At 39.6% G+C, this 22796-nt stretch overlaps 4 protein-coding genes across 6 annotated transcripts; 1 reads left to right on the top strand and 3 right to left on the bottom strand.

Moving 5' to 3' along the window:
- Positions 1–950: 950 nt before the first annotated feature.
- On the bottom strand, positions 951–5863 carry LOC140760401 (uncharacterized). Its single transcript, XM_073097333.1, has 6 exons — positions 5504–5863; positions 5287–5385; positions 5163–5204; positions 4946–5075; positions 2151–2252; positions 951–1210 (listed from the first exon to the last, which is right to left on the bottom strand). Exons 1-6 carry the CDS (start codon positions 5741–5743, stop codon positions 1095–1097), a joined length of 729 nt encoding a protein of 242 aa, XP_072953434.1. The 5' UTR covers positions 5744–5863; the 3' UTR covers positions 951–1094.
- Positions 5864–7751: 1888 nt separating this feature from the next.
- Positions 7752–11506, bottom strand: LOC140760323 (uncharacterized). The gene is given in 7 exon segments (XM_073097245.1): positions 7752–8016; positions 9072–9173; positions 10590–10623; positions 10625–10720; positions 10808–10849; positions 10947–11042; positions 11135–11506. Coding segments are annotated over 7 exon segments (741 nt in total). The 5' UTR covers positions 11393–11506; the 3' UTR covers positions 7752–7903.
- LOC140760322 (uncharacterized) lies at positions 7922–22022 on the bottom strand. Of its 3 annotated transcripts, XM_073097244.1 has the most exons (6): positions 21681–22021; positions 21500–21595; positions 21361–21402; positions 21144–21273; positions 19461–19562; positions 18072–18337 (listed from the first exon to the last, which is right to left on the bottom strand). In XM_073097244.1, exons 1-6 carry the CDS (start codon positions 21936–21938, stop codon positions 18225–18227), a joined length of 741 nt encoding a protein of 246 aa, XP_072953345.1. In that variant the 5' UTR covers positions 21939–22021; the 3' UTR covers positions 18072–18224. The 3 variants fall into 3 exon arrangements, 1 of the variants encoding a protein (XP_072953345.1); XR_012104356.1 differs by lacking the exons at positions 18072–18337; positions 21144–21273 and adding an exon at positions 7922–8016 and having other exon boundaries at positions 21681–22022; XR_012104355.1 differs by lacking the exon at positions 21144–21273 and having other exon boundaries at positions 21681–22022.
- LOC140760445 (uncharacterized) lies at positions 13283–14427 on the top strand (the record flags this gene model as incomplete). Its single annotated transcript, XM_073097382.1, has 1 exon — positions 13283–14427. A coding segment is annotated over one exon (987 nt), but the record flags the coding sequence as incomplete, so codon positions are not given.
- Positions 22023–22796: the final 774 nt, after the last annotated feature.

The following is a 22796-nucleotide window of genomic DNA, read 5'->3' as shown; positions in this document are numbered from 1 at the left end:
AGCTTCTGTATCTAAACTTAAAAAGGATGGGTCAACTAGATGCTCTGCTTTATAGAAGGGGGCCTTCAAATTGGCCCTTCCTGGAAAATTTCCCTTCATCCTCGTTTCTTGTGCACGTTTCCCAACAGAATAATCTTCTCTAGGATGCTCTCAGCTGGAGGTGGCCCTAATGCTTAGGACTAGGCCATTAGATCAATACCACCCTCTGCTGCACTCTGCTAACCTCAAGACAGGGTCTTTTGGCGATTCTCCTTCTCCCCCATCTCTCTCAAATCTCAATTCCTTGCTGCTATTCGGCTCGACCATACCTTGACTAGGCCCCTAGTCCCTGAAAGTCCTCTTTGTCAGTAAAAGTGAACACCTTTCGGTTGACCGTCCGTCCCTCAACAGGATCCACATCGGGGATCAGGGATCTTTTGGCTACGAGCCCTTCCATTATCCCACGTATGGATAAGCTCCAAATCCCAACATCACCCTCTTATTGAAACTGGAGACTGGAGTCCATTCGGCTCTTGTTGGATTCATACCTTCCTCGGTTGGATGAGGGGAGCCTCTGGTGGGCTTCCATGATTTCTCGGTGCTTCTTGCCACATGGATTATTTTGTGTATTTCTTTCTATATGTACTCTAACCTTTTGAATAAATATAAATCTTTTCTATTAAAATATTTGAGTGCAAAATAGTGGTGCTATAAAGCTCCTGTCTTAAGTTTAATTTCTTCTTGAAGCATGTGTTAGTGATTTCACAAGAGTGATACAAGCCCACTTAGGCCTTCAATTTGAGGAGGGTTGGCCTAATATATTTTAGACCACTTATCCTGTGAGCTATAGCTGCCAAAACATCAACTAGCTTTTCATAGGACACAATTATGAATCTGATTGGAAGACGCTAGAAAATGTGATGAAATCTTTGCCACTCTACCTTACGAGTAAAACAATCCCTCCCAGAAAATTATCAAACTAAATTATCACCATGAATATTCCATATATTGCTTAAATGGAGAGTCCAGAATATAAAGAATTTGTGCTACAATTCTTTCCCTAAGTTTCTTCTGGGTAAATGAGGTATTAGCAGAAGAACATACAATGTCGGTGACTAGCAAGCAGTGGCAACACAAGCAACTTCCTTGTGCTCAACATTTGCTGCATCTTTGGGTTGATCATCTTCAATCTTATTTAAGAAATTGAGCATCGTCACTAGACTCTTGTCGTCTGCATTAAAAAATACACAGAATTCTGTTGATGAAATATATAATAAAACATTTTGAAATCATGTGAAGTCAACAAAATAAAAATTATAGACTGACATAGTCGATCTTTATGTGGAGCCAACTGTGAATGAATAAATTAATAAATATAGCAGCTACATTTATCTACAGCAGTTGCATCCATACTGCTCCCCTAAAGCCTACTTAAGGTTGCACTCACGCTACTCGGACTGGCTTGTTCCAGCCAGCAAGTATTGTTCAAGCTTCGCAACCGATACTAAAGTAACAAAAACATGCAAACTAGAAGAAACAAATACCATGCAAACTAAACATGTGATATGTGTAGGCCTTGCCGTAATCCAGTTTTTATCTAGGCAAACACTAATATATCAACTATAAGATCACTATAACTGAGGTAAGGATGTTTGAAATTAGTGTTAGAAATTGAGTTAGGTCGGGTCAAATTCAAATTAACACAAACACGACCCATTTACTAAACATGTTGAAATATTAAATATGAACGCAACATGTATATCAGATGGGTTTACATCCATCATAAATGAGTTATTAGGAGCATGGGTTATGTAAATATAAACACAACCCATTTAATAAATTAGATAGATCAATCCGTTTATGATCTGAACTAAATTATTTTAAATTCAAATCTTGCCTCCTCATTGAAATATCTGACAGAACAACATTATGCTTCTATAAGTTGACAGGGTGAGGGTACTTATCCTTTTAACAATGCTTCTCCACATGCAGTATTATTTTAATTCTACAAGAACAAGCAGAGATGATCAGATGAATCTCCTTTCATGAGCACGAGTGATGTTACAGACAAGTTTCATAATATGGATCACGGATTAATGCCATCTACAAGTGACTGGATAATATTGTGAAAACAATAAAAAAAAATGAATGTTTGGTCGTAATAAACTCACCAAGTCGAGGAACTGTGTGGCCCTTTGGGTGGCGTATGATGAAAGGATCCACGAATGACTCCACAAGTACTTCACCATGTTCTCTTAAAAAGTCCGTCTCACCTAAGAACAAATTATTTGCAAAGTTCATTAGCCTTTCCTCAATCAATTAAGTTATTGAAAAGTCCGTCTCAATCAATTTAATTTTTAAGTGTTTGTGTTTCCACTTATTTCTTCTTGAATCTCATGAATAAAGATCTGACATATTCGAATAGTACATTTATTACCAAGTAGAGAATTGTAGATAATATTCAAACATTAGCAGTCAAACCAGTCTTGGATTAAAAAAAAATAAAAGATGCAAAATGACGACATCATTTGAAACAAAGACAATTGAAGACCCATAAACTGCAGGTCAAAAGAAAGCATGATCTCACACCATTTCTTCATTTAATACAAAATCACAATTAAATTCAGTAATGCCGCTGACTTTTTTTACTCCAGATCTACTACCCAAATCACTTATATCGACCGAAATGCTGTCCTGACACATTTAAAAAAAAATGGTAACAACTCACCTATATCAACTAAAATCCTATCATCACACATCTAATAAATAAAAAGTACAGGCATAATTCCTAATAAGTATAAATAATGTTTAAAACACAAGGCCATGACTAAGTATATGAAAAATGAATGGATGACAAGAGTGCAGAACTGCAGATCTAACACAAGACGTTTCTAAACACGAAATCCCTTGATTTGGCTTTGGAAAAAGGTAAAAAGTTAAAAAGCAGATTAAAACTATTCAAGGCCAGTGAGCTGTAAAGCATAGTAGCATATAGCTATGTTCTACTCCTACCAAACCCATTTATGAAGTAGCTAGAGTTAAACCAATAAATTATGAACACATGGATTTCAAAGTGCTTGCTGACTTAAGATGGATCAGCTAGTTAATATATTCCAGTTACAGAAATGTAGAACATTTACATACGGACTTTCAGGGGATCAGATCTACTGCAGAATAAACAGATTTTTCTACAGCCAAGATTTCATCCTAAGATATCTCCAAAAAAGAAAATGCATCCCTCTGTACCACTAAAGAAAGATAGTTTTAAAAAATAGCATCCTCTAATTACTATACCATGCCATATGGTTATTCCATCTCTAAAAGATAATACTGTTTATTAATTATACGAGAAAAAAAATGTCAGTTGATTAATTGAACATGATTTGTTGCTGATGTCGCAATGGCACTTGTAAGCTACTGGCCCCCACACATTCACACATCTGACCGAGGTGTTCAAGCCTAGTGCCCTTGCTCAATAAATAAATAAATAAATCAACGAAAATAATAAAAGTCAAAAGAAGACAACAGAATAACCAATTGCTCTTGCCGTGGTTAAAAGAAACTGTCGTCAGATTTGGAAAAAAAAAATCACAATAAAAAAACTGCAGCTTTGACTATTCTAGAAACATTTTTGTGGTGCTTGAGAGATAAAATTATTTACCACCACTTTGACAATGTCAAAACCTGCTTGCTTTCACCACACATACATATCCAAAGTCTTATTTCTTATAAAGTAAGAGTTCATATGAGTAAGACAACAAAGAGAATGACGGGAAAGAAATTTAATACACATTTTTTGCCAGGTGTTCTCTCCACATACGGAAATCATAGGATCAACGATAACTTTTAAACTTGTCATATGGAAATGATCTTCTAGACATGCTGACAACCAGCACAAACCTCGAAGTGATGTGAACTATTCCTAAACAAGCCAAGACATATTTTAATTTTTAAATGATCATAAATCCAAGATTGACCATACAAATTAGGTTCTGGCAAAGAGAGCTTCTTAGGATGCTAAATGCAAATAGCTCAGTTTACATCTGAAACAAACAAGTGACTTGGAAAATCCTTACTCTTAGATTGTGACAGATTGAGCTGAGCAGGTAGTAAATCTTCATCAAAAGCTAATTAACTAGCTGAAAATAAGCTGCTTAAAAACTGCTCATTGATTTGACAAATTGTCCTAAAAAGTCACTGGCAAAAATGGACAAGGTTCAAACTTTTCCCTCCACCAAATAAATACCTTTCTCTCATGAAAAATGTTCAACCTCAGAGACCGAACAGCATATCTTAGCTAAAACAATAGCAGCCACGAATCTTAATACAACTAATCCTAAGCTAAACGTAGCAGCCACGAATCTTAAAAGATCCAGCACCCTATATGTCCACAAACACACACATTAGGCATGGTGGACCGCCACTCTCATACCTTCTGCTTTCAAGAGTAGTTAGTTATAAGCAACTGTTAGCTCCAGCAACCTCCACCGTCCATTAATGCACATTAAAACCTCACTTTTCTAACTCCACTTGTATGGAGAACAACCAGTTTAATTGCCGGAATCCCTCATAATGTGCAATTCCGATGTGCCTTAGAAGCATAATAAAAAATTTCGCCTAATTAATTCTTCGGGCCCCTCAAAAACTCCGTAATTAACCGCTATTTACTCAAACGGGACATCCGTGTCTATGTTATTAGACTTAAAATTAGAATTTTTACTAGTTAAGAGTCTTAGAGATCCAGCTGGCTCATGTGATCTTATTACTCGTTTCACTTTTCCAAGTTCGACCACAAAAGGTTTTCTACAGCTCCTACAGTTTGACCGAATCGTATTATTCTTTCCTCAACCTTGGGGACTGCTAATAACCGTAGGATACTAATCCGACGGTCTCAATCAATCAATAGTTGCAACTTTATAGTCGCCAATAACTACCCAAAATAGACGGAGAAATTGAGCTATTATACCTAGGAAGTGGAGCGATGGGCAGTCGATCTTGGTCGCATACGCCTTCTCGGCCAGCTCCGGTGACCGGAACTTCGCCCCTCCGATGATCACCAAATACTTCAGCTTTGGAACCCTCGTTAACGCCACCCCCTATTTCAAAATAAATAAATAAATACAATAGCAAGTAGACAGAAAAGGCCATTAGAAAGGACGAGAATTACGATCGGACCAACGTACCCTCTCTTGCAGACCTGGCAACGCCGCCGAGAGAATCGCCCCCTAATCGTTTCCAATTCCCAAATTGATCAGTTCTTTGTCCCCCCAACTATTTGATTTCGAAATTGAAGGGAGATCTACTCACCTGCGAGAAGCCCATCAACCCATCGAACGGTCCATCTCTAATCATCAACTCCTCGATGTACTCCAGGCACTTGTCGAAGTTCTTATACTTCAAAAATTTCTACAAATATTCTCCCAAAGCAATTTGTCAGAAAGATCCAAGGGGAGGAAGAGAGAGGTAGAGGGAGAGGAAGAGGGAGAGGGAGAGGGAGAGGGAGAGGGGAGATCGGTAAGCTCACCTGGTCGAACTGGAACCACTCGTAATAAGGCGGAGGGAAGATTCCCTCCACGTCGGACTTGCCCTCGGCGGGGAAGGGGGCGTCGGCGAAGACAAGGTCGAGGCGGGCGGTGACGTCAGCGGGCCACTTCCCCACCACCTGCGTCCGCATAATCTCGCCGCTCGTGCGGAAGCCGTGGAGGCATAGAAACCTCGGCCGCCTCCGTGCGATCGCCTTAACCTCCTCCGCGAGGTTCCCCATTTGTAACGGAACGGTGACGGTTAAACGTCGGAAGCCTTCGAAAACTGGAGTCGAATAGTCGATGCCTCTCGAGGAGTCTCGATGGAATAAAAAGAGGAGCGACGGTTAAAATCCTCCGCTCATATGCGTGCATTTTATTTATATAGCGCGTTGGAGAAGGGTCCGGTGCGGTGTACTCGAGAGGATTATAAAGTATCGTGGCTCGCAGCTTAGTAGGAGGCGTGTGTGATGACGTCGGTCGCCGACCACGGTGAGTCTAAACTTTTAAGGCGTGTGGGGTTCCTGAGGTGCAACTGTATGCCGTTGCTTCGTGGAAGCGTGCGCACCACCGCCCGTGAATCACGTGACGGAAAAGGGGAGCTGCGACGACTAGCGACTAGCGAGCACCGCGAACTGGGAAGGGCAGATGAGGGAAGTCTGTCACGTGTATGGCGCATGACCTTTAAAGGGCAGGTGATGGAAAGCTAGTGCTATTGTGACACGTGGATATTAGACGAGCCATACGATTACAGGCGAGAAAGGTTTGTGGACATTATAAAGCTGGAGGAAGGAGGGGAATGAGGCTCACACTTTGGTTCATAATAATTAATGTCAATGGGCAAGAACTAAGAAGAATAATGTATATTTATTTCCTTTGGTATATATATATATATATATATATATATATATATATATATATGATCACGGCCACCTGATGGACGCGCTTGAATGCATAAGATGAGGCTTATATATTTTCAAATAATATATATAAGCTGAGCTTGACCTAAATTCTGTCTTGAAATAAATTTTGAGCCCAGTCTGATCACAAGCCCAAAATTATAATACATATATCACAGTCAAACACTATTTTATCCCGTATTATTATTTGAACAGTTATCCTTCATATCCCAACGACATAGTAAATTAAAATTAAAAATAATTTCAGAAGAAATTATTTTTTTCTATTACAATTCTATTTTTTTTTTTGTTGCAAACCTACTGCTCCCATTGCATTACATCATTAAGATGGGACAAAGATTAAATTGTAGTTAGTAGTTGGGCATCACATCAGTTCGATGGAAGTGGCAATCAAGCCATTAAGGAAGTTCGAGGGTTTATAACTGCAGTAGTAAAGAGGAAAGAGACACAGACTGATGGGATTTTTAAAGGAGGACAACTTAGTTGTGAGACACATAGATGCCTATAAATGCAACAGTAAATATATACATCAAAATAGACTGCAACCATTCTTTTCTTTTCTTTTTTCCTTCTTGTATGAGTCCGCATGAAATTAGAGAGTAATAAGTTGCTGGCATGCACTGGGAGCCACTATTTAGTTTTTGTTAACATAAAGTTAATGTCAGAAATAGTGTCATTCTTCATCCTTGTTTTGTTTCTCCACCTAAAAATTAAAAAAAAAATAAAAAAACCTTCCTTCTTACTTAAAACTCGTTCCTTTCTTAATTTTATTATGCAACAAGTTGTTCATAATAATTTTGTGTGCAAAATCTTTGATACTTGAAAGTAAAAAATTGATGCAATAAAACTTATGTCTTAAATTTAATTTTTATTTGCAGGTCTGCACATATGATAAAACTCATTTGAATCTTAGATTTGAAAAGGTTGGCCGTATATGTTTTACCCACTTAGCCTGTGAGCAGCTCTAGATACGAAAAAGTATATAATAAATATTATTTTTATTATTTTTAGATTGATACATTTATTTTAGAAATAAATATTTTTATATTTACTTATATTTTAAAATAAAATTGTAATAATTATCTTTGATGAAATATAAAATGAATGAAGAAAAATTATTAAAAAAATATTATACCTTTTATAAAATTATCTTGAATACTCTTTGATTTAATATAAAGTAGGTTAATAAGATAGATATTGAGAGTAAATTAGTAATTAAGTTAGTATGTGACAAAAAATATAACTTTAATAAATAATATTTGTATTCTAAAATGAGATTATTATGAAATTTAGTTATTCTTCTGAAATAAAAAATTATATTAAAAAAGGATTATTTCTGAAATGAATAGGGCTAAACGAGCAGTCCAAAATATAAAAAATAGAGTTACAATTCTTTCCCTGTGTTTTTTATTTTGGGTTACTTATTAGACACCAAATGAACATAGCAAATGAACACACAACATAGAAAAAGAAATTTGACCATCAAGCAGTGGCAACACAAGAAACTTCCTTGAGCTTAACATCTATTGCATCTTTGGACTGATAATCTTCAATCTTGTTTAGAAAATTAAGCATCGTCTCTAAACCTTTGTCGTCTGCATTAAAATACACGGAATTCTATTGATAAAATATTTACTAGACATTTTAAAATCATCTGAAGTCAAAATGAAAAAAAAAAATGCAGATCCACATAGTAGATCTCTATATGGAGCCAACTGTGAATAAATACATAAATAAAGGAGCTAAAAAGCAAGTTCAAAGATTACTAGATTCTAACAAGCTTTATCATACTTATCTAGCCTACTTGGGTTCGCACTCAAGCTACTTGGACTAATTGGTTCCAAGCAGCAAATATTGTTCGAGCTTCATGATTGATATTAAAGTAACAAAACCTGCAAATTAAACATGTGATATAGGTCTTACAGTAATCCAAATATTGTCCAGACAATCACTAATATCTCCTTTCATTGTTGAAGTTTGGCTCATATCAAGCATTTCGAGTTTCATATGCCGGGGAGTTTGAATGCCCAGACATAAGAGAAATTGCACATTGCAGGCATTTGAAGTGACCTGTAAGCATTCAAACACAAAACTGCATCTCATAGGCGCTCGAATGGGCCTACGGCAGTTTGAACGCCCCGAGAGTTTCTTCACCATCAAGTTAGCCTTATAAATAGATGAGTTGGCATTTTCGAGTTATTATAAATGCGGCCTAAGAAATAAAACTACCATTATACTAAGGGAGATTAGAGCTGAGAAAACTCTTTGTACTTAGATTTGTTTAATAGATTCAAGTCTTACTCTGCTCTGTGAATATAGGTACATCGCCAAACCATGTTTCTCTCTTTTATTCTCCACGATTACTTGCGATAGAGGTTCTCATACTTGTTTAGAAATACTCAGACTATTATTTCTTTATTATTAGCCTCATAATTGAGTTTTCCCTAAATTAGATCGCATTTGTCCATTACTATTTGTTGAAGAACTTTGTTGGTGTTGTGATCGCTTCTACTGCTTTTCACCTACTTGTCATTCAGCATAACAATTATGTTACAGACTAGACTCATAATATGGATCAACGCTATCTACAAGTGACAGGATAATATTGTTGAAACAGTAAAAATTGAATGTTAGATCATAATAAACTCACCAAGTCTGGGGACTATGTGGCCCTCTGAGTGGCGTATAATGAAAGGATCCACGAATGACTTCACAAGTATTTCACCGTCCTCTCTTAAAGGGTCCTTCTCACCTGCGAATAAATTACTATAAAGTTCATGAGCTTTTTCTCGATCAATTTAAGTTATTGCAAAGTCCAGTCTCCATCATTTTAACTTTTGCTTTCTTCTAATAAAAATAATTGTGCTACTCAGATGTAGAAGTTAATAATGTAAAAGAAGTCGCAAAGAATATGCTTGTGTTTCTTCTTATATATTTCTTCTTGAATCTAATGAATAAAGATCTGACATCTTCGAATGGTATATTTAATACAAAGTAGAAAATTATAGAGAATATTTAAAATCAATTAGCAGTCAAATCTGTCTTAGATTAAAAAATGAAAGAAGCAAAATGAAGATGAACATCACTTGAACTAAGAAAATTGAAGACCCAAAGACTGCACGTAAAAGAAGCATGATCTCACACCATTTCTTCATAAATTCAGTAATGCCGCTGACTATTATTACTCCAGATTTACCACCCAAGTCACCTCCTGATACATCTAATAAACAATATAAAATAGATCACCTATATCAACCAACATCCCATCATCACACATCTAATAAATATTATGTACAGGCATAACTCCTAATAGGTAGGAATAATACTTAAAAAACCATTTATCCTATCAAGATACATATGAAAATGCTTGGATAACAGGACTGTAGATCTGACACAAGGAGTTTCTAACAAGAGGTCACCTGAATTGGCTTTGGAAAGTGAAAAAGCTAGAGAAAATATATTCCATCTCTAAGTAAGAAAATTGCATCCCTTGCTACCCACTTAAGATAATGCCATCTATTACTTTATAAGAGCAAAAAAGAAAAAAAAGAAGCCAGTCGATGACATGAACATGATTTACTGATGTCGCAAAGGCACACTCGTAAGCTACTGGCCCCACACATTCACACATCTGACTATAGTATTCAAGCTTAATGCCACGAAGACAACAGAATAACCAAACTGGGGTGTAGTGAGCCGGCTCCAATTTAGATTTGGTTCAAAATTAATTTTGAGTCTAATTTTTTATTCAGGCTCTGTTTAGTTTAACTTGAGTTGAGCTCAAGCCGAGTCAAGTCTAAATTAAGCTTATTTTCGCAACAAAATTAAACCCAACTAAGCTATTTTTAAATCACGCTGAACCAATCTGGAACTGAGCCAAACCAAACCCAAAGTTGCTAAGCCTTAAAATGAGCCTATCAAGCTAAGCCTACAAGAGCCTTATACATATAATATCTTTAAGCTCAGACTTGGTTCAAAATTTAATTCAAACCCAAAAATTTATGTAGGCTTAAATCTGACTTTAGGTTTTCTACAAGTTGTTTACTTTGGGGATTGTTAACGACCGTAGGATACTTATCTGACGGTCTCAATCAACCAATATTTGCAACCTCTTAATTGCCCCCGATAACAACCAAATTAGACGGGGAGTTTGAATTATTTATTATACCTATGATGTGAAGCGATGGGCACTCGATCTTTGGCCGCGTACGCCTTCTCGACCACCTCCGGTGGCAGAAATATCCCCCCTGACATGATCACCACATACTTCACCTTTGGAACCCTCGTTAAAGCCATCCCCTATTTCAAAACTTAAAAAAAATAAAATAAAGAAGTAGACAGAAAAGGCCATTAGAAAGGACGAGAATTACGATCTGACCAACGTACCGTCGCTTGCAGACCTGGCAACGCCGCCGAGAGCATCGCCCCCTGATCGTTTCCAATTCCCAAATTAATCGCCCTATTTTTGTTTTCCAATTAACTGATTTCGAAATTGAAGAGAGATGTACTACTGTCTACTGTTCACCTGCGAGAAACCTATCAACCCATCGAACGGGCCATCTTTGATCATCAACTCCTCGATGTACTCGAGGCACTTGTCGATGTTCCTGTAGTTCATGTCCTACAAATAATATACCAATGCCAATTTAATTAGTTACTAGAGAGATCCAAGGGAGGAAGAGGGAGATGAAGTGGGCAGACCGGTAATCTCACCGTGTCCCTCTGGTACCACTCGAAATAAGGCGGAGGGAAGATTCCCTCCAAGCTGGATTTGCCCTCGGCGGGGAAGGAGCCGTCGGCGAAGACGAGGTCGAGGCGGGCGATGACGTCGGCGGGCCAGGCCCCAACCACCCCCGTCCGCATAATCTCGCCGCTCGCGCGGAAGCCGTGGAGGCATAGAAACCTCGGCCGCCTCCGTGCGATCGCCTTACCGTCTCCGCTCGCCTCAACGTCCTCCACGGGGCTCTCCATCGCGTCGCCTCGGTAACAAAAACGGTGATGGAATGCTTGACGGCAAAGCCTTCGGAATCGAGGTCTGAGAGATAAGGAAAAATAAATGTTAGCTTTTATCGCAATAATGTTAATTCTAAACAACTAATCTTATTTTTTATTAGAAGAAGAGTATTAATATAAATATAAATTATTCTAACATTTAGTTGTTTAATAATATAATAAAGATAATTATATTTGATATGACAAAAAATTGATATTAAATGATAATATTTTATATCAAATAATTTAAATATATAGAAAGAAATATTAATACATAAATGATATTCAAATAATCTTTACTCGTGTATTTTTATGAGAAATGTACGATCTTTTTATAAATATAATAAAAATATAATAATTTCAATTTAAATATAATTATATGAAGATAAAGGTAAATTGTGTCTTACTACGTGACGGTAAAATATAAGATTTTCTAAATTTAACTAATAGAGTTAGATTTCTTAAAGTGTACTTATCAATTAAATTTTTTTGGGTGCAATTATGAGCTTTTAAAAGTGTTTGGTTTATAGTATTTATCAATCATTCACAGGATGATTGTGAATGATTGATAAAAAACTATAAACCAAACACTTTTTTTATGTATATGATCGTGGCCACCTGATGGCTGATGTACGCTCCTAATAAAAAAGGTACGTGGCTCAACGCATAAGATGAGGCTTATATGTTTAATATATAAGATGAGACCCCTAGAGGAGTTGCCGATCAGAATAAATAAAAGCCCACCAGATCTAGCTAAATTATTCAAGAAAAGAGTACTTAATAAAGATACCATTTTAAAACTATTGCACTATAATTATAGATTATTCTAGTTCCTATTTGCTTTAAGTTCAGAGATTTTGTCAGAGCTGGTTCAGAAATTTTTAAACTAGTTCAGTATCAAATATTTTTTTATTATATCTAATTAAATTTATTTTTAAAAAAATTAAGATTAAAAATTAAGAATAACTAATTGAGTCCGAAGCTTAACCCTAAATCGAACTCTAAAAATGGCGACCGATGCCTTAATTAGGCCTAAATAAGAAGAATATATCGTAATAAGTCTAAAATGGCATTAGCTCATCGTAAGACCGATTAAGCTCATCTTGATTAAAGCTCAACTCAAGCTCGCTCTCATGCTAATAGTACTCGATCAAATTTAATATATATATATAACAAAATGATAATAGTAATTCATTTGCACCGGCTATCATTAAATAAAATAACTTTTATTGGAGAATTAAAGCTCCTGTAGCAATTAATATGAATCACTGGATATAATAGCAAGTCTCTGATTCAATGGAGCAGCCAATGTACATCTCCTCTACTAGGAATGACCTGTCGGCTTTGCCTGGAGGTGAGACAGTCATCTGGGGTTGGATAAAGATAGCAGCTTGGAATTTGAGAGGAGGACCATTTTGTAGGTCTCTCTTCGTTTGGTCCTTTTCTGCCAGAAAAAAACCCGTCACTGGTTGCAACACACTGTGCCAGGTCGTATACTTGTCTAGTACTGGAGATTGCGGATAACTATCGTTTTGCTGCAGAAGATTGCCTTCTTGACTACTTCCACTTTCCCATTCTCCTTGTAAGGCTTAGAAGGCCTCACACTCAGCCATCACATTCACAGGAGTTGACAACTGCGCAGATAAAATCCTTTAAGCTACGTTACAGGGGGTCTTTCTAAGATTATCTGTGTATTATTAATAGAACAGAAAGTAGGCTAACTAATAATCTTACTCTGTCCTGTAGTAAATTATAGCCATCAAAATATTTCTTATAGAATCTATTACTTGTTAGATGGTTAAGAAGCATCAAAGAGGAAGAGTTCAGCAAATTCGAGCAAGTGGCAACCTCCACATGGAAAGGAGATGATCCATCCTCATCCACGCCACCCGAGCATGGCAGGCAGCTCACCGTGTCCCACTCCCCGACTCTCCCACTTCCCCAGAGACGCTATGCATCTCTCCCCGTCTTCCACTTTCCCGTAACCCACCACTTTCCCCCGCTCATGGCTCCAAACAACCCCCTCCGCACATTCTCCGCAGCCGAGCTCTCCGCCGCCAAGCTCCCCTCGCCCTCCTCCTCCCCTTCCATCTCCGCCCACGAGCTCCCTCCTCTCCTCCCTCCCCCGCAACCCTTTCCTCGTCAACCTCCTGGGCGCCTCCTCCTCCATCGCCGTCGTCGATCTCGTGCCCCTCGGCTCCCTCCACCTCCACCTGCACCAATCCCCTCCCCTCCCCTTCCGCCGCCGCCTCTCCCTCGCCCTCCGCGCCGCCATGGCCGTCGATTCCCTCCACCGACTCGGGATCGCTCATCGCGATCTCAAACCCTCGAATATCCTCCTCGACGCGCATCGCCGACTTCGGCCTCGCCGCGAGGCTGACGGACGACGCCGCCGACCTCCCTCCGCCTGCCGGGACCTTAGGTTACCTCGATCCGGGCTACGTGAAACCGAGCGATCTATCGACCAAGACGGATGTGTACAGCTTTGGGGTTATCCTATTCGAGATCTTATCGGGGCGGAGGGGATTAGACGTGGAGTACAGCCCTCCGGCGCTGGTGGAGTGGGCGGCGCCGCTCGTCGTTGCTGGGAAATTTGAGGAGATTTGGGAGAAGGGAGCGGAGCCGGGCAAGGGGAGGGAGGAGGAGGCGGCGAGAATGGTGGCGGAGGTGGCGGCGAGGTGCGTGAGGGAGGAGGCGGGGGCGAGGCCGGAGCTGGATGAGGTGGTGAGGTGCCTACGAGAGGCGAGGAAGAGGGCGAGGTCGCGGGCGGCGGCGGCAGCGGAGGCGTGGAGGAGGGTGGGGAAGTGGGTGCGTGGGTTGGCGGGGAATAGGAAGGTGTCTGACGTGGCCCCGTGATTAAGGAGCGATTTGTGCACTTGAGCTGGATGGGGAATTTGATTGGTTTATTAATTAGGACAAATTAATTAATTAATTACGAATTGCTTGTTTCTCCTAAACCATTAACCCTGTGTATACTAATATGAACAGTCCGTGTTCATTAGTAATGCAAATTTAAATTTTCTTTTCCGTTATCTCTATCATTAGAATATTCTACACGGTAAAATTAAAATTGTATACATACCTCAATTAGGATAGGATGGCAATAAATCTTCAACCGATCAGCCTGTAACAGTTTCCTACACCTAGTTTTGTTCGGAATCCACTCCTCAAGAGCCGCATCCGCGAGTTAGTTAGCGGAAAGCGCGAGTTAGTTAGCGGAAAGCGCGGCAAATGATAACGTAAACCTGGAGGGCAAGGTGAGCCGGTTAGCGCTGGAAGTCGACTCCCGGGAGCTCGTTGGAATCCTGCGGAGAGAGAAAGCTCCTCCGTGGTGCATTAGAAACATCATGGACGAATGCCATGGCCTACTTAGTGAGTGTAGGGAGTGGACTGTAGTAGCTGTTTTCAGAGAGGCAAATAGGGTGGTCGACTGGGCGGCTTGCCGGGGGAAGGTGGCAGGGGCCCCGGGTGGGCTGGACCCAGCCAGGCCTCTTCCCTCGGATCTTTGTACCATCTTGTGCCTGGACAATCCGGGTTAGCCTGCTAGCCCGGATCCGGCTTGCTGAATGAATATTATATTATTTCAAAAAAAAAAAAAGATAACATAAACCTGGAGGCGAAGGACGTGGACGTGGGGCTTAGTATAGAAGAGGAGGCCAAGCTAAGAAGTTGTTACAACAAAAAAATGTGCCTTAAGTCGACCGAGCAATATCAAATGGCTGCAAAGGTCGCGAATTCAATGGGTTAAGGAGGGTGATATGAACACTAAATTCTATCACTTGACAGCAACCTTACGGAGGCAAAGAAATCGTGTGGCAGGTGTTCCGAACGAGGAGGGACGATGGGTCGCTGATCAGGCGGGGATCAGAGCTTGCTTCCTAGATTACTACCGAGATATGTGGGGTCAATATGAAGATGGCGAAACTAACACAATTGACTGGAATGCTATCAATATGATGCCGACCCGGTCGGATGGTGAGGCGGATAGTCTGATCGTCCCTTTTACCCCAGAAGATATCAAAGCGGTTGTGTGAAGCCTACCACATGGGAAGGCACCTGGACCTGATGGCCTTCAGGCTGAAGTTTTCACTAGGTACTGGGAGATCATAGGCACCCATCTTTGCAAGGCCATATTAGCTTTTTTTGAACAAGGGTGTTTGTCGAAGCACTGGGGAGATACGTTCATCACACTTATCCTGAAAAAGGAAGACCCTGCTTCGGTCAAAGACTTCAGACCGATCTCTCTATGCAATACTGCATACAAGGTGATCGCAAAACTGCTGGTGGGGAGATTGAAACCGCTTTTGAGTAAGCTTATAGGCCCGGAGCAGTCGATGTTCGTGGCTGGTAGATCAATACAAGATAATAGCATTGCGGCACAGGAAATTGCTCACTCTCTCATGCATGATAGGAATTCCGCACCGTTACTGATGGCTAAGATGGATATGGAGAAGGCCAATGATCGCCTTTCATGGGAGGCGGTTACGAGGACTCTGGAAGCCATGCACTTCCTAGAAAAATGGATAAATTGGATAGGTGCGTGCATTAAATCACCTAGATATGGGATTATTGTAAATGGCACACCAACGGAGTGGATAACGCCATACTGAGGCCTTCGGCAAGGTGATCCATTATCACCTTACATCTTCATTCTTTGCTCGCAAGTCCTAACCTCCATTCTGAAGACAAAAGTAAATGAAGGGCTGCTTTAGGGCTATAGCACGGAGGCGGGATCGATCGTTCATCTACTATACGTCGACGACCTTCTTCTGGTGGCTAAGGCTACTAAAGAGAATGTAGAGGTGCTAAGGGATGCTCTAGAGCAGTACCTGGAGCTTACAAACCAGAAAGTGAACGCTGACAAGTCCGAGCTCTTTCTTTTGCCATGGTTACCGGAGGCGGCTAAGAGGGATATTTGTAGGCGGTTGGATCTAAAGCTAGGTAAGATGTCGTTTACTTACCTCGGGGTAAAAATTTCAGGGTACCGTATTCCTGTGCTTGGCTACTAGGAGCTAGTAGATAGAGTGAAGCAGCGACTTGCAGGGTGGAAATGCAACACTCTCTCTCTAGCGGGGAGGATCACATTAGTGCAATCAACCCTTTTAGCCATTCCATGTTATTGGCTGGGCTCAACCTATGTGCCTGATTGTGTGCTGGAGTCCATCATGAAGATTGCCAGAGGTTTCATTTAGGAGAAGGGAGAAGGACGTCGTGGGATCCACCTACTTAGCTAGGAAATGATGATAAGGCCAAAAAAGGAAGGAGGTATGGGTCTTCGCTGCCTGCGTACAGCTAAGCGGGCTCTCGTGGGCAAACATGTGCTCAGTGTGCTTAGGGGTCGATCAATACCTTGGGTGAATATCGTTAAGTCAAAATATGGTCACTTAAACCCATGGGAGGCAAAGCCAGCGGCAAAATCATCATGGTTCTGGAGAGCAATCTACAACACTGCAAAGGAGCTGAGGGAGGGGTTCGAGAAGAGCATTGGTAATGGACAAAATACTAGTGTGCTGGAAGAGCCGTGGGTGTCAGCGATCCCGTTCTGCCGCCTGCCAAGTGTTATGAACATGAGCAGATTAAGGGACTGTCAACGAGTGACTGACCTCCTCATGAACGGTAAATGAAATGTAGATAAGATCCGGGGTTGCTTTAACAGGGAAGATGCCTTCGATATTGTCACAATGGAGATGGGTGGGGAGGAGGTGGATGATATCTGGGTTTGGGCTCCAGAGGCCACTCGCGAGGCTAGAGCAAGATCGGTGTACAGCTTCTTAAGAGGAGGCGAAAATCTCGAATGGGAAGGTTGGCCGAAGTTGTGGAAGTTACCCGTGGCACCTCGCATCAAAGCTTTCCTTTGGAAGCTCTTTTGGAAGTGTGGACCAAAGCTGGAATGTGAGATGTGTGGACTATTTTCGGAGACTGGAACTCATTTGTTCTACTCCTGTCGCTTTGCACTGGAGGTGTGGGCAAGTTTGGCTATGGAGGTGAAGGAAACGAGGTGGTAAAGCTGGCTAGTGGGGCCGGATTGGATCACTCAAAGGTGGGACATAGACATGTCAAAAGATACATGGATCAAGTCCGCAATAGCGTCTACAATATGGGGGATTTGAAAGGAGATGAATGCAAGGATTTTTCATGGTAAGCGGTCAACAGCCAAGGTGGTTGCTTGGAAGGCAGGAGTATCTAATGGAGCTTGATGAAATACAAACACCAAGAATGCTAACAATTGCGGTGCGTTGGGAACGGCCTCCAAAGGGCTGGGTCAAAATCAATGTAGATGGATCCTTCAAGAAAAGTGAGTGCCAAGGTGGAGCTGGATACATCATTAGAGATGAGGAGGGGCAACTACTTCATACGGCTGCAGACCCGACAAAAAGTGCTTCAGCAAGCTACTGCGAAGTGTGGCCTTGCAGATGGGCTTGAAAGCGGCCTATGGTAGATGGGATAGAGTGATAGTGGAGTCGGATGCTCTAGCATTGATTAAAGTATTTAGAGGGGAGTATAGTGGCCCTTGGCGTTTGAGAGGAATCATTCAAACAAAAAAAAAGTTACTAATAACTGCTTCACTCATTAGTTATTATACGAGATAAATGGGCAGTTATTATCCACCGTCTATTTAGAAGTTTGCAAGCATTTCCGTCTCCATCTCCATCTCTACTTGTAGAGAAAAGAAGTTCGTATAAGATTCTGGGAATGTTTTCCACAGGCTTTATTGAACGATGAACCTGTCATGGGGTTGGGTTGGATATATTCTTTTGTCTTTCTTGAACATAGCAAATGAACACACAATGTAGAAAAAGAAATTTGACCATCAAGCAGTGGCAACACAAGAAACTTCCTTGAGCTTAACATCTGTTGCATCTTTGGGCTGATAATCTTCAATCTTGTTTAGGAAATTAAGCATCGTCTCTAAACCTTTGTCGTCTGCATTAAAATACACTGAATTCTGTTAATAAAATATTTAGTAGACATTTTAAAATCATCTGAAGTCAAAACGAAAAAAAAATGCAGATCCACATAGTAGATCTCTATATGGAGCCAACTGTGAATAAATACATAAATAAAGGAGCTAAAAAGCAAGTTCAAAGATAACTAGATTCTAACAAGCTTTATCATACTTATCTAGCCTACTTGGGTCTCGCACTCAACCTACTTGGACTAATTAGTTAACTAGATTCTAACAAGCTTTATCATACTTATCACCTACTTGGGTTCACACTCAAGCTACTTGGTCTAATTGGTTTCAACCAAGCTTCATGACTGATATTAAAGTAACAAAACCTGCAAACTAAATATGTGATATAGGTCTTACAGTAATCCAGATATTGTCTAGACAATCACTAATATCTCCTTTCATTGTTGAAGTTTGGCTCATATCAAGTGTTCCGAGTTTCATATGCTAGGATGTTCGAACGCCTAGGCACGAGAGAAATTGCACATTACAAGCATTCGAATTGGCCTCTAGGTATTCGAACACACTCCTACATTTCACAGGCGCTCGAATGGGCCTACGGCCGTTTGAACGGCCTGAGGGTTTTCTTCACCATTAAGTTAGCCCTATAAATAGATGAGTTGGCATTTTAGAATCATTATAGATGCGATCTAAGAAATAAAACCACCATTGTATTAAGGGAGATTTGTGTTGAGAAAACTCTTTGTATTTGGATTTGTTTAATAAGATTCAAGTCTTACTCTGCCCTATGAATATAGGCACATTGTCGAACCATATAAATTTTCTCTCTTTTATTCTCTGCAATTACTCACGATAAAGGTTCTCATACTTATTTAGAAATACTCAGACCACTATTTCTCCATTATTAGCATCATATTTGAGTTTTCTCTAAATTAGATCGCATTTGTCCATTACTATTTTGTCGAAGGACTTTGTGGGTGTTGTGATCGCTTTCACTGTTTTTCACATACTTGACATTCAGCACAACAATTATGTCACAGACTAGACTCATAATATAAATCAACGCTATTTACAAGTGATAGGATAATATTGCTGAAACAGTAAAAATTAAATGTTAGATCATAATAAACTCACCAAGTTTGGGGACTGTGTGGCCCTCTGAGTGGCATATAATGAAAGGATCCACGAATGACTTCACAAGTATTTCACCGTTCTCTCTTGCAAAGTCTTTCTCACCTGTGAACAAATTACTATGAAGTTCATGAGCCTTTTCTCGATCAATTTAAGTTATTGCAAAGTCCGTCTCAATCAATTTAACTTTTGCTTTCTTCTAATAAAAATAATTGTGCAACTCTGGTGTAGAAATTAATAATGTAAAAGAAGTCGCAAAGAATATGCTTGTGTTACTTCCTATATATTTCTTCTTGAATCTCATGACTAAAGATCTGACATCTTCGAATGGTGTATTTAATACAAAGTAGAAAATTGTAGAGAATATTTAAAATCAATTAGCAGTCAAATCTGACTTAGATTAAAAAATGAAAGAACCAAAATGAATATGAACATCAATTGAACTAAGAAAATTGAAGACCCATAGACTGCATGTAAAAAGAAGCATGATCTCACACCATTTCTTCATAAATTCAGTAATGCCGCTGACTATTATTACTCCAGATCTACCACCCAAGTCACCTCCTGGTACATCTAATAAACAATATAAAATAAATCACCTATATCAACAAACATCCTATCATCATACATCTAATAAATATTATGTACAGGCATAACTCCTAATAGGTAGGAATAATACTTAAAAAACCATTTATCCTATCAAGATACATATGAAAATGCTTGGATAACAGGACTGTAGATCTGACACAAGGAGTTTCTAACATGAGGTCACCTGAATTGGCTTTGGAAAGTGAAAAAGCTAGAGAAAATATATTCCATCTCTAAGTAAGAAAATTGCATCCCTTGCTACCCACTTAAGATAATGCCATCTATTACTTTATAAGAGCAAAAAAAAAAAAAAAAAAAAAAAGAAGCCAGTCGATGACATGAACATGATTTACTGATGTCGCAAAGGCACACTCGTAAGCTACTGGCCCCACACATTCACACATCTGACTATAGTATTCAAGCTTAATGCCACGAAGACAACAGAATAACCAAACTGGGGTGTAAGTGAGCCGGCTCCAATTTAGATTTGGTTCAAAATTAATTTTGAGTCTAATTTTTTATTCAGGCTCGGTTTAGTTTAACTTGAGTTGAGCTCAAGCCTAATCAAGTCTAAATTAAGCTTATTTTCGCGACAAAATTAAACCCAACTAAGCTATTTTTAAATTGAACTTATCTGGAACTGAGCCAAACCAAACCCAATGAGGCTATCAAGCTAAGCCTACAAGAGCCTTATATATATAATATCTTTAAGCTCAGACTTGTTTAAAATTTAATTCAAACCCAAAAATTTATGTAGGCTTAGCTTGACTTGAACCAAGTCAAGCCAAGCAGCTGGTTTATTTTGACACCCCTGTCTCTTCGACACATACTTGCCACGAATCATAAAAGATGCAGAACCCCATAAGTCAACAAACGCTGCTCCTCCTGCGTTCAGGAGTAGTTAGTAATAGTCTAGTAATCTACAAGCCGTGGCAAAGACTTAAATCTGACTTTAGGTTTTCTACAAGTTGTTTACTTTGGGGATTGTTAACGACCGTAGGATACTTATCTGACGGTCTCAATCAACCAATATTTGCAACCTCTTAATTGCCCCGATAACAACCAAATTAGACGGGGAGTTTGAATTATTTATTATACCTATGAAGTGGAGCGATGGGCACTCGATCTTGGCCGCGTACGCCTTCTCGACCACCTCCGGTGGCAGAAGTTTCCCCCCTGACATGATCACCACATACTTCACCTTCGGAACCCTCGTTAACGCCATCCCCTATCTCAAAACTTAGAAAAAATAAAATAAAGAAGTAGACAGAAAAGGCCATTAAAAAGGACGAGATTTACGATCTGACCAACGTACCGTCGCTTGCAGACCTGGCAACGCCGCCGAGAGTATCGCCCCCTGCTCGTCTCCAATTCCCAAATTAATCACTCTATTTTTGTTTTCCAATTAACTGATTTCGAAATTGAAGAGAGATGTACTACTGTCTACTGTTCACCTGCGAGAATCCCATCAACCCATCGAACGGGCCATCTTTAATCATCAACTCCTCGATGTACTCAAAGCACTTGTCGATGTTCCTGTAGTTCATGTCCTACAAATAATATACCAACGCCAATTTAATTAGTTACTAGAGAGATCCAAGGGATGAAGAGGGAGACGAAGTGGGCAGATCTCACCGGGTCCCTCTGGTACCACTCGAAATAAGGCGGAGGGAAGATTCCCTCCAAGCTGGATTTGCCCTCGGCGGGGAAGGAGCCGTCGGCGAAGACGAGGTCGAGGCGGGCGATGACGTCGGCGGGCCAGGCCCCAACCACCCCCGTCCGCATAATCTCGCCGCTCGCGCGGAAGCCGTGGAGGCATAGAAACCTCGGCCGCCTCCGTGCGATCGCCTTACCGTCTCCGCTCGCCTCAACGTCCTCCACGGGGCGCTCCATCGCGTCGCCTCGGTAACGGAAACGGTGATGGAATGCTTGACAGCAAAGCCTTCGGAATCGAGGTCACGGAATTAAAGAGGAGAGATAAAGAAAAATAAATCTTAGCTTTTATCGCAATAAGGTTAATTCTGAACAACTATTCTTATTTTTTTTATTAGAAGAAGAGTACTAATATAAATATAAATATAAATTATTCTAACATTTAGTTGTTTAATAATATAATAAAGATAATTATATTTGATGACATAAAATTGATATTAAATGATCATATTTTATATCAAATAATTTAAATATATAGAAAGAAATATTAATACATAAATAATATTTTAATAATTTTTACTCGTGTATTTTTATGAGAAATGTACGATCTTTTTATAAATATAATAATTCAATTTAAATATAATTATACGAAGATAAAGATAAATTTATGTCTTACTACGTGACGGTAAAATATAAGTTTTTCGAATTTAACTAATGGAGTTGGATTTTCTTAAAGTGTACTTATCATTTTTTTTGTTGCAATTATGATCTTATAAAAGTGTTTGGTTTATAGTATTTATCAATCATTCATAGGACGATTGTGAATGATTGATAAATACTATAAACCAAACACTTTTTTTTACGTATATTATCATCGCGGCCACCTGATGGCTGATGTACACTCCTAATAAAAAAGGTATGTGGCTCAACGCATAAGATGAGGCTTATATGTTTAGTATAGAAGATGAGGCCCCTAGAGGAGTTGCCGATCAGAATAAATAAAAGCCCACTAGATCTAGCTAAATTATTCGAGAAAAGAGTACTTAATAAAGATACCATTTAAAACTATTGCACTATAATTATAGATTATTCTAGTTC

Source organism: Typha angustifolia, chromosome 5 (assembly GCF_048772165.1).
Source record: "Typha angustifolia cultivar Huaian chromosome 5, ASM4877216v1, whole genome shotgun sequence".
Classification (NCBI taxonomy): Eukaryota; Viridiplantae; Streptophyta; class Magnoliopsida; order Poales; family Typhaceae; genus Typha; species Typha angustifolia.
Note: the sequence above shows the minus strand (reverse complement) of the source record. Positions and strands in the feature narration are given on the sequence as shown.